Source organism: Rhinopithecus roxellana, chromosome 7, assembly GCF_007565055.1.
Source record: "Rhinopithecus roxellana isolate Shanxi Qingling chromosome 7, ASM756505v1, whole genome shotgun sequence".
NCBI lineage: Eukaryota > Metazoa > Chordata > Mammalia > Primates > Cercopithecidae > Rhinopithecus > Rhinopithecus roxellana.
The window spans coordinates 51044690-51057457 of NC_044555.1; the positions used below are offsets into that span (position 1 = coordinate 51044690).

The 12768-nt window shown below is 40.4% G+C and overlaps 1 protein-coding gene across 1 annotated transcript in view; it reads right to left on the bottom strand.

Annotated features, from left to right (window-relative positions):
* Positions 1-12768, bottom strand: part of OPHN1 (oligophrenin 1) — a 407359-nt gene that overhangs the window by 205165 nt on the left and 189426 nt on the right. The window contains exon 6 of the mRNA XM_030934177.1: positions 1177-1278. Coding sequence (XP_030790037.1) covers positions 1177-1278 — 102 coding nt within the window. The remainder of the gene's footprint in view (positions 1-1176; positions 1279-12768) is intronic.

Consider the following 12768-nt stretch of genomic DNA (forward strand, 5'->3'; position numbering starts at 1 on the left):
CAGCTCTGCCACAATCTGTGTGACCACGGACAAGATGACAGTTCCTGCCTATGATATTATTCCATCAGATATCTCTTTTCATATTTGAATCTTTAAAATCTCCATTATTACTGAATCTTTTATTGAACATATAGACCCCTTCTTCCATTAGAAAAATTCTCAATCCGTATATTCTTTCTTTTCCTTCTGTGGTGCCTCTCTTATGGCTCTGACACTTTCCCCTAGATCATTTCCTAGATCAATAGTTTCCTAAACTGGTTATCCTGCTTATAGTCTCTCCCTGATCTAATTCACCCTACAACCTATGCCAGTTTGAGATTCCTAAAATAGAATTCTACTTATGTTCCTTCCATCCTTCGGGCCATTGGTCTCTGTTTGAAAGGTCCATTTCTCCATTTTCACCTGTCAAACACTTTACCTATTTTTTAATGACCACATCAAATTAGAAGGGCAACATTCTTCCACAAAGGAAATCCCCCACATCCAAACATAAGTCTTCTATTCTCATTTCATACCTCCAACAAAAGCACCATATACACATTAAAGTGTGTAAAAAATTCTATTCGTATAAGAGTAATGTGTTTTCTTATTTAGTAGCCCAACAGTAAGATGCAGAAGGGCAGGAATCATGTCTTATTGTTTCTGTAGTCGTGTTGCATCCTGTACAGTTCCTGAGTTCCTGGCATGTGGTAGGGTCTCACTGAATGGCAGCTTATTTTAACTGAAGCCACTGCAAGTCCCAGGTAAGCAGTAGTCCCAAAACAGGACACTCCCTAACCACCCCCCCCAAAAAAAAAAAAAAGTTATGGAATATCTCAGGGAAAAAAAGTAGAAGATCTGTTCCTGATCTCTACCAAATACAACACTAGTTTAACTTTATCCTCACATGAATTTTGGACTTGCAATTAAAAGGGACTCTTGACTCCTCTTCTTACAGATAATGGAATGAGGCAAAGAGAGAAGTATCCTATCCAAGGTCACACCCTGAGTTAGTGGAAGAGCTGGCTTAGTACTCAGGGCTTCTGAGTCTCAGGCCACAGTTTTGACTACAAGTGCTACTATCACATGAGGTTCCCTGCTGAGACAAGGTATGGGAAAAGCATTGCAGTACAAAATTCACACTGTTTCTAAGGCATAGCTAGCAATGGAAGGCAGGGGCAGGCTTTGTGAACATACCTCTTGTAACTGAGATTCTTTCTTTTTTGAAGACAGGTGTAAGTGCCGATCCAGTAAAGAATAAAACCTCTCACCATCCTTTTCAAATTTCTTTTTCCGCTCCTAAAGGTGGGAGAGAAGAGCAAAGATTAAATGTCTGTAGTTGTAACTCTGTCTGCTTAGAAAGGAGAATGAAGGAGATAGTGTCAGCTTTCAGGTGGTCAACCCCTCCAGTTCCTGGGAAGGAAAAAAAAAACAACAGAGAATAAGCTTTGCATCGGTCTCAGCAGTTTCAGCTTCCGGAAATATCACACCAAACCATTCTGCTTGCAGAAATGGCAGTCCCTATTTTTACAGCTGAAAGCTATGGAAGCTACTCCTCAAAGAATGATACCTTAAAAGGGCCTGTGCGGTAGATATCTTTTCTTCCCTCCAATATTTTTCACATACATTAACCACTCATTCAAATTTTCTTACAAAGGAAAAAGATGTAACACAAAAGTGAGGTAAATATATGTCATGAAAAGGTTAATCTACAATGCACTTAGACAGCTAATAATAAGAAAAACATTTCCAAAGAAATAGGAACCTGGGATTGTCTCTTTTTAATGAATTAGTTGGTATTATTTAAGCACTTCACTCCAAAAAGCTGTTAGTAAAAACAGAGACAAAAAATCCTGGAAAGTTTAACTAGAAAGCAAGGGTTGTAAAGATTTGTGGCAGATGAAGGACTCAGCCTTTACTCTTATCGAATATTAAATTTAATTAAGTTCTCTGCTGTTCAGCACAACTGGAAGAAACACAGCATCTAAAGTAGCACTAACAATGTTCCTTTGTCACAGACTAATGCTGACACTCTACCATTCTCTTAGCACCATGCTGGAAAATCAATGTAAATGGCTTGTGTTGTCTCATGGGAAATTCAAAATCACTGAGCACCTGCAATGTGCCAGGTAGTAGAAGAGGCACAGCAGGGGACCACAAATAAAAGAAACAAAAATTCACCCATGGTTTATTGCTACAAGCAATCTGTTGCTGGGCAGGAAGCTAGGACAGAGCTGAGTGACCTGTGACATATAAGAAATGTGCTTTTGGCCAGGCACAGTGGCTCACTCCTGTAATGCCAGCACTTTGGGAGGCCGAGGTGGGCAGATCACCTGAGGTCAGGAGTTTGAGACCAGCCTAGCCAACATGGTGAAACCCCATCTCTACTAAAAATACAAAAAAAGGGGCGGGCGGAGCAAGATGGTCGAATAGGAACAGTTCCAGTCTACAGCTCCCAGCGCGAGCGACACAGAAGAGAGGTGATTTCTGCATTTTCAACTGAGGTACTGGGTTCATCTCACTAGGGAGTGCCAGACAATCGGTGCTGGTCAGCTGCTGCAGCCCGACCAGCGAGAGCTGAAGCAGGGCGAGGCATCGCCTCACCTGGGAAGTGCAAGGGAGAAGGGAATCCCTTTTCCTAGCCAGGGGAACTGAGACACACAACACCTGGAAAATCGGGTAACTCCCACCCCAATACTGTGCTTTACCAAGGGTGTTAGCAAAAGGGCACACCAGGAGATTATATCCCATACCTGGCCGGGAGGGTCCCATGCCCACGGAGCCTCCCTCACTGCTAGCACAGCAGTCTGCGATCCAAGGGCAAGGCAGCAGCCAGGCTGGGGGAGGGGTGCCCGCCATTGCTGAGGCTTAAGTAGGTAAACAAAGCTGCTGGGAAGCTCGAACTGGGTGGAGCTCACAGCAGCTCAAGGAGGCCTGCCTGTCTCTGTAGACTCCACCTCTGGGACAGGGCACAGCTAAACAACAACAACAACAACAACAATAAAAAAGTAGCAGAAACCTCTGCAGATGCAAACAACTCTATCTGACAGCTTTGAAGAGAGCAGTGGATCTCCCAACATGGAGGTTGAGATCTGAGAAGGGACAGACTGCCTGCTCAAGTGGGTCCCTGACCCCTGAGTACCTAATTGGGAGACATCCACCACTAGGGGCAGACCGACACCCCACACCTCACACGGTGGAGTACACCCCTGAGAGGAAGCTTCCAAAGCAAGAATCAGACAGGTACACTGTTCAGCAATATTCTATCTTCTGCGGCCTCTGCTGCTGATACCCAGGAAAACAGGGTCTGGAGTGGACCTCAAGAAATCTCCAACAGACCTAAAACTGAAGGTCCTGACTGTTAGAAGGAAAACTATCAAAGAGGAAGGACACCTACACCAAAACCCCATCAGTACGTCACCATCATCAAAGACCAGAGGCAGATAAAACCACAAAGATGGGGAAAAAGCAGGGCAAAAAACCTGGAAATCCAAAATATAAGAGCGCATCTCCCCCTGCAAAGGAGCGCAGCTCATCGCCAGCAACGGATCAAAGCAGGACGGAGAATGACTTTAATGAGATGAGAGAAGAAGGCTTCAGTCCATCAAACTTCTCAGAGCTAAAGGAGGAATTACGTACCCAGGGCAAAGAAACTAAAAATCTTGGAAAAAGAGTGGAAGAATTGACAGCTAGACTAATTAATGACAGAAATGAAAACCATGACACGAGAAATACGTGACAGATGCACAAGCTTCAGTAACTGACTCAATCAACTGGAAGAAAGAGTATCAGCGATTGAGGATCAAATGAATGAAATGAAGTGAGAAGAGAAACCAAAAGAAAAAAGAAGAAAAACAAATGAACAAAGCCTGCAAGAAGTATGGGATTATGTAAAAAGACCAAATCTACATCTGATTGGGGTGCCTGAAAGTGAGGGGGAAAATGGAACCAAGTTGGAAAACACTCTTCAGGATATCATCCAGGAGAACTTCCCCAACCTAGTAGGGCAGGCCAACATTCCAATTCAGGAAATACAGAGAACGCCACAAAGATACTCCTCGAGAAGAGCAACTCCAAGACACAAAATTGCCAGATTCACCAAAGTTGAAATGAAGGAAAAAATCTTAAGGGCAGCCAGAGAGAAAGGTCCGGTTACCCACAAATGGAAGCCCATCAGACTAACAGCAGATCTCTCGGCAGAAACTCTACAAGCCAGAAGAGAGTGGGGGCCAATATTCAACGTTCTTAAAGAAAAGAATTTTAAACCCAGAATTTCATATCCAGCCAAACTAAGCTTCATAAGTGAAGGAGAAATAAAATCCTTTACAGATAAGCAAATGCTTAGAGATTTTGTCACCACCAGGCCTGCCTTACAAGAGACCCTGAAGGAAGCCCTAAACATGGAAAGGAACAACCGGTACCAGCCATTGCAAAAACATGCCAAAATGTAAAGACCATCGAGGCTAGGAAGAAACTGCATCGACGAACAAGCAAAATAACCAGTTAATATCATAATGGCAGGATCAAGTTCACACATAACAATATTAACCTTAAATGTCAATGGACTAAATGCTCCAATTAAAAGACACAGACTGGCAAACTGGATAAAGAGTCAGGACCCATCACTCTGCTGTATTCAGGAGACCCATCTCACATGCAGAGACATACATAGGCTCAAAATAAAGGGATGGAGGAAGATCTACCAGGCAAATGGAGAAGAAAAAAAAGCAGGGGTTGCAATACTAGTCTCTGATAAAACAGACTTTAAACCATCAAAGATCAAAAGAGACAAAGAAGGCCATTACATAATGGTAAAGGGATCAATTCAACAGGAAGAGCTAACTCTCCTAAATATATATGCACCCAATACAGGAGCACCCAGATTCATAAAGCAAGTCCTTAGAGACTTACAAAGAGACTTAGACTCCCATATAATAATAATGGGAGACTTCAACACCCCACTGTCAACATTAGACAGGTCAATGAGACAGAAAGTTAACAAGGATATCCAGGAATTGAACTCATCTCTGCAGCAAGCAGACCTAATAGACATCTATAGAACTCTCCACCCCAAATCAACAGAATATACATTCTTCTCAGCACCACATCGCACTTATTCCAAAATTGACCACATAATTGGAAGTAAAGCACTCCTCAGCAAATGTACAAGAACAGAAATTATAACAAACTGTCTCTCAGACCACGGTGCAATCAAACTAGAATTCAGGACTAAGAAACTCAATCCAAACCGCTCAACTACATGGAAACTGAACAACCTGCTCCTGAATGACTACTGGGTACATAACGAAATGAAGGCAGAAATCAAGATGTTCTTTGAAACCAATGAAAACAAAGATACAACATACCAGAATCTCTGGGACACATTTAAAGCAGAGTGTAGAGGGAAATTTATAGCACTAAATGCCCACAAGAGAAAGCTGGAAAGATCTAAAATTGACACTCTAACATCACAATTAAAGGAACTAGAGAAGCAAGAGCAAATACATTCAAGAGCTAGCAGAAGGCAAGAAATAACTAAGATCAGAGCAGAACTGAAGGAGATAGAGACACAAAGAACCCTCCAAAAAATCAATGAATCCAGGAGTTGGTTTTTTGAAAAGATCAACAAAATTGTCACACTGCTAGCAAGACTAATAAAGAAGAAAAGAGAGAAGAATCAAATAGACGCAATAAAAAATGATAAAGGGGATATCACCACCGACCCCACAGAAATACAAACAACCATCAGAGAATACTATAAACACCTCTACGCAAATCAACTAGAAAATCTAGAAGAAATGGATAATTTCCTGGACACTTACACTCTCCCAAGACTAAACCAGGAAGAAGTTGAATCCCTGAATAGACCAATAGCAGGCTCTGAAATTGAGGCAACAATTAATAGCCTACCCACCAAAAAAAGTCCAGGACCACATGGATTCACAGCTGAATTCTACCAGAGGTACAAGGAGGAGCTGGTACCATTCCTTCTGAAACTATTCCAATCAATAGAAAAAGAGGGAATCCTCCCTAACTCATTTTATGAGGCCAACATCATCCTGATACCAAAGCCTGGCAGAGACACAACAAAAAAAGAGAATTTTAGACCAATATCCCTGATGAACATCGATGCAAAAATCCTCAATAAAATACTGGCAAACCGGATTCAGCAGCACATCAAAAAGCTTATCCACCATGATCAAGTAGGCTTCATCCCTGGGATGCAAGGCTGGTTCAACATTCGCAAATCAATACACATAATCCAGCATATAAACAGAACCAAAGTCAAGAACCACATGATTATCTCAATAGATGCAGAAAAGGCTTTTGACAAAATTCAACAGCTCTTCATGCTAAAAACGCTCAATAAATTCGGTATTGATGGAACGTACCTCAAAATAATAAGAGCTATTTATGACAAACCCACAACGAATATCATACTGAATGGGCAAAAACTGGAAAAATTCCCTTTGAAAACTGGCACAAGACAGGGATGCCCTCTCTCACCACTCCTATTCAACATAGTGTTGGAAGTTCTGGCTAAGGCAATCAGGCAAGAGAAAGAAATCAAGGGTATTCAGTTAGGAAAAGAAGAAGTCAAATTGTCCCTGTTTGCAGATGACATGATTGTATATTTAGAAAACCCCATCGTCTCAGCCCAAAATCTCCTTAAGCTGATAAGCAACTTCAGCAAAGTCTCAGGATACAAAATGAATGTGCAAAAATCACAAGCATTCTTATACACCAGTAACAGACAAGCAGAGAGCCAAATCAGGAATGAACTTCCATTCACAATTGCTTCAAAGAGAAAACAATACCTAGGAATCCAACTTACAAGGGATGTAAAGGACCTCTTCAAGGAGAACTACAAACCACTGCTCAGTGAAATCAAAGAGGACACAAACAAATGGAAGAACATACCATGCTCATGGATAGGAAGAATCAATATCATGAAAATGGCCATACTGCCCAAGGTTATTTATAGATTCAATGCCATCCCCATCAAGCTACCAATGACTTTCTTCACAGAATTGGAAAAAACTGCTTTAAAGTTCATATGGAACCAAAAAAGAGCCCGCATTGCCAAGACAATCCTAAGTCAAAAGGACAAAGCTGGAGGCGTCACGCTACCTGACTTCAAAGTATACTACAAGGCTACAGTAACCAAAACAGCATGGTACTGGTACCAAAACAGAGATATAGACCAATGGAACAGAACAGAGTCCTCAGAAATAATACCACACATCTACAGCCATCTGATCTTTGACAAACCTGAGAGAAACAAGAAATGGGGAAAGGATTCCCTATTTAATAAATGGTGCTGGGAAAATTGGCTAGCCATAAGTAGAAAGTTGAAACTGGATCCTTTCCTTACTCCTTATACGAAGATTAATTCAAGATGGATTAGAGACTTAAATGTTAGACCTAATACCATAAAAACCCTAGAAGAAAATCTAGGTAGTACCATTCAGGACATAGGCATGGGCAAGGACTTCATGTCTAAAACACCAAAAGCAACGGCAGCAAAAGCCCAAATTGACAAATGGGATCTAATTAAACTAAAGAGCTTCTGCACAGCAAAAGAAACTACCATCAGAGTGAACAGGCAACCTACAGAATGGGAGAAAATTTTTGCAATCTACTCATCTGACAAAGGGCTAATATCCAGAATCTACAAATAACTCAAACAAATATACAAGAACAAAACAAACAACCCCATCAAAAAGTGGGCAAAGGATATGAACAGACATTTCTCAAAAGAAGACATTCATACAGCCAACAGACACATGAAAAAATGCTCATCATCACTCGCCATCAGAGAAATGCAAATCAAAACCACAATGAGATACCATCTCACACCAGTTAGAATGGCAATCTTTAAAAAATCAGGAAACAACAGGTGTTGGAGAGGATGTGGAGAAATGGGAACACTTTTACACTCTTGGTGGGATTGTAAACTAGTTCAACCATTATGGAAAACAGTATGGCAATTCCTCAAGGATCTAGAACTAGATGTACCATATGACCCAGCCATCCCACTACTGGGTATATACCCAAAGGATTATAAATTATTCTACTACAAAGACACATGCACACGTATGTTTATTGCAGCACTATTCACAATAGCAAAGACTTGGAATCAACCCAAATGTCCATCTGTGACAGACTGGATTAAGAAAATGTGGCACATATACACCATGGAATACTATGCAGCCATAAAAAAGGATGAGTTTGCATCCTTTGTAGGGACATGGATGAAGCTGGAAACCATCATTCTTAGCAAACTGTCACAAGAAGAGAAAACCAAACACCGCATGTTCTCACTCATAGGTGGGAACTGAACAATGAGATCACTTGGACTCGGGAAGGGGAACATCACACACTGGGGCCTATCATGGGGAGGGGGGAGGGGGGAGGGATTGCATTGGGGAGTTATACATGATATAAATGATGAATTGATGGGTGCTGACGAGTTGATGGGTGCAGCACACCAACATGGCATAAGTATACATATGTAACAAACCTGCACGTTATGCACATGTACCCTAGAACTTAAAGTATAATAAAATAAAAAAATAAATAAATAAATAAATAAAATCAATAAAATATCTTTTAAGACTATGCATTCACTAGATGACAAAATAAACCATTTTAAAATGAAATAATAATAATAATAATAATAATAATAATAATAATAATAATTTCTTCATATTTTAGTTTTTACTGCTAATGTGAATGATATTGAAACAGGAAAAGTTCCCTTATCCCCTTCAAAGGGCATGAGACTGGGGTGTGGCTCTCTTCTTCGGTGCCCCTCTGCTCAAACCTCTAGGGGGCGCATGCAGATGGGCAGGTTGTGGGGCATGTGGGCTTTAACCCCAAGGCAGCATCTAGGGGCAAATGCTTATAGTTCCTTAAGCCCCAGTGGGCGTGTGCTACAGTGTGCTCTTTTAGTTTTGTTGTCTACACGAAACTCGTGTTAATCAGCTCAATTAGACCCTCTGCCTTATCACAAGGACAGAGGGCTTTCTGTATCCCGGGTTCTTGCCTTGGTGTACCGAAAAAATCAGATCACACGTGGGATTGGAGAATGAGTGCAAGGTTTTACTGAATGATGCAAGTAGCCCTCAGCAGATGGATGGGGAGCCAGGAGGGTGATGGAGTGGGAATGTGGTTTTCCCCAGGAGTCAGGCCACTCAGCGGCGGAGCTCTCCCGCTCTCCTCTGACCGCCCTCTGCTGAACTCAGCGTCTTCCTGCCATATATGCCCTACTGGCATCTGCTGGTGTCTGCTGGTGTCTGCCGATGTCTTACTGGTTCTGCCGGTGTCCTGCTGACATCTGCTGGTGTCTGCTGATGCATTCTTCCGCCTGTGTGTTCCTCTTGATGTCCAGCCACTTGTGTCTCTGCCCATTAGGGTCTTGGGGTTTTTACAGGCACAGGATGGGGGCATGGCAGGCCAGGATGGTCTTGGAAAATGCAACATTTTGGCATGAAAACAGAAATGTCTGTCCTCACCTAGGTCTGAGGGCACAGGCCCAGGGCTGGAGCCCTAGCCAGGGACCCGGCCTTTCTCTTCCCAGCACTTGCCTACTCCCCTCCCGTATCAACATGACTTATCACATTTACTGGTTACTTATTGCACGTGTTAAAAATAATATTAACTTTGGCAAATTACTCATGTAATTGCCAGTCTGGTGAATTTCTTATTAGTCCTTATAAAGTTTACTGATGCTGCTGATTTTCCCAGTTATATAATTATATCATCTGCAAATAACACCATGCTGTTTTATAGTGTTTTTCAAATAGTAACCAATTTTATGTCTTTCCTTCCCATCTTTGTGCACTTATTTAATTGTCTTTTTTTTTTGCCTTTTCTTCTTCTTCTTCTTCTTTTTTTTTTTTTTTTTTTTTTTAGAAGGAGTCTCACTCCCAGGCTGGAGTGCAGTGGCACCATCTCGGCTCACTGTAACCTCTGCCTCCCGGGTTCAAGCAATTCTCCTGCCTCAGCCTCCCAAGTAGCTGAAACTACAGGCACCAGCCACCATGTCTGGCTCATCTTTTGTACTTTTAGAGGAGATGGGTTTTTGTCAGGTTGGCCAGGCAGATCTCAAACTCCTGACCTCAGGTGATCTGCTCACCTAGGTCTCGCAAAGTGCTGGGATTACCAGCACGAGCCACCACACCTGGCCAATTTTCATTCTAATAGTATGGGTGAGGCTCTCCAGTACTGGGTTAAACAATAGCAGACGAATGGGTATTTTTCTCTTGTTCTCCATTGTAAGATAATGATAATAGCTCACTGCAGCCTTGAATTCCTGGGCTCAAGAGATCCTCCCGCCTCAGCTTCCTGACTATCTAGGAATACATGCATGTGCTACTACATCCAGCCGTAAGATGAACATACTTAAAGTTTCTCCATTTAGTATAACGTTTGCCATAGGTTATAATATAAATATTATTTACTTAAGTAATTTTCCTGCAATTCTAGGTTGATTACAATAAGCACATGATTTTTCTCCTTTACACTAATAATGAAAGGATTTGAACCAACTCATTTCTAAGGTCAAATTTTTTTTGGACAACTTTTTCTGAGGGAGTAAAGGGGAGGGGAAGTATGAATTCCATTTCAAAATCTTTAATATATATCCGTCTACTCAAAGTCTCAATTTTTCCTTTTGCCAATTTTTGGCCATTTATATTTTTCTAGGAATTTACCTCATCTCTTTTTTCAAATGTATTATAATTCTTTCGTCTTTTTTAACACATCTGTTGTGTCTGCAATATTTCATTTATTTTACTCTATATTCTGTACTGTGTTTGTTTGCATCTTCCTGCCAGTCTACCTTGTTAATCCTTTCAATAATTAATTTTTGGCTTTGTTAATTACCTCTACCATTTTTTATTGTTATAGCTGTTTTTTAATTTATTTGACTTCTGCCCTTAAGTCTTATATGTCCAGCTGTTTTGTCACTTCGGGTAGGTTTTGTTGTTATCAATCTTTTTAATTTAAATGCTCAATACAGTTGTTTTTAATCTTTCTTGTTTATTGATCAATACATCTAAATCAATGAACTTCCTTTCTACATACTGAATTGTGTCCCATAAATGTGGATATATACTGACTTCATTGTCAATTCATTGTAAAATATATTTTTTAACCCAAAGAATATTTACCACTTTGTTAGTTCCCAAATATGGAATGTTTTAATATTTATCATTAATTTTTAATTTTATTTTCTTATGGTTACAAAACATACTCTGTGATATAGAATCTTTTGAATTTTTGAGGCTTCCTTTATAGCCTAATGCATAGTTTATATTTGTTAATGTTGTCTGTGTACCCAAAAGAACATATATCTCTGTTTCTTGGATACAAAGTTTTGTGTATTCTATGTACATACAATAGCTCAAACTTATTGTATTGTTAAGATTTTGATATTGTCACTTATTTTTCCTGGGCAATTATTATCAGTTTCAGAAAGGCAAATGTTAAAAAGTTCCAGTGAAACTGCTGTTTTATCTACTTCAGTTCATGTTTCACGAAAATGTTTGCTATACAATGATTAATAATAGCAAAGTGCAACAAAAAATTAAAAACAAACTAAACTATAATTCATTTATGTAATGGAACATTATGAGTCATTACAAATTGTAAGAGAAAATAACATTCATTGACCTACAGGGGTATCCATGATATTAGTGAATATTAAAATAAGTCACAAAACAGAACACTATATGATCACATTTATATAAAATTACACACAATTATGCACATATATTTGATAAAAGTCTAGTATTCAAAACACAAAATGAACTCTTAAAACTCAACAATAAGAGGCTTGGCGCGGTGGCTCACGCCTGTAATCCCAGGACTTTGGGAGGCTGAGGCAGTCAGATCACCTGAGGTCAGGAGTCCAAGACTAGCCTGGCCAACATGGAGAAACCCTGTCTCTGTTAAAAATACAAAAAATTAGCTGGGCATGGTGGTGAATGCCTGTAATCCCAGCTACCTGGGAGGCTGAGGTAGGAGAATCACCTTAATTCGGGAGGTGCAGGTTGCAGTGAGCCAAGATTGCGTCATTGCATTCCAGCCTGGGCAACAAGAGCAAAACTCCATCTCAAAAAAAGAAAAAAACTCAACAATAAGAAAAAAAATGAGCAAAACTTGAATAGACATGTGGCCATATCACAAGATACAGAAATAGCCAAAGAATACATGAAAAGATACTCAACATAATTAGTTATTGGACATGCAAATGAAAATCACAATGAAATATGACTTCACAGTTATTAGGATGTCTAAAATGAAAAATACAGAAAATAGCCTGTAATCCCAGAGCTTTGGGAGGCCAAAGGATTGCTTGAAGCCAGGAGTTCGAGACCAGCATGGTGAGACCCCCATCTCTACAAAAAGAAAGACAGACAGAAAGAAAAAAGGCTGGATGTAGTAGCACGTGCCTGTATTCCTAGCTAGTCAGGAAGCTGAGGTGGGAGGATCTCTTGAGCCCAGGAATTCAAGGCTGCAGTGAGCTATTATCATGCCACTGCACTCCAGCCTGGGTGACAGACTGAGATCCTGTCTATAAAAAAATTAGAAATGAAAATTGGAACCCTTATGAACTGCTGATGGGAAAGTAAAATGGTACAGGCACCCAGGTAAATATTTTGTCATGTTCTCAAAAATGTAAACACAGAATTACCATATAACCAGGTAATTTCCCTCCAAAGTATATACCCAAAATAATAGATAACAAGGACTCAAGCAGATACTTGGTGACCAATGTTC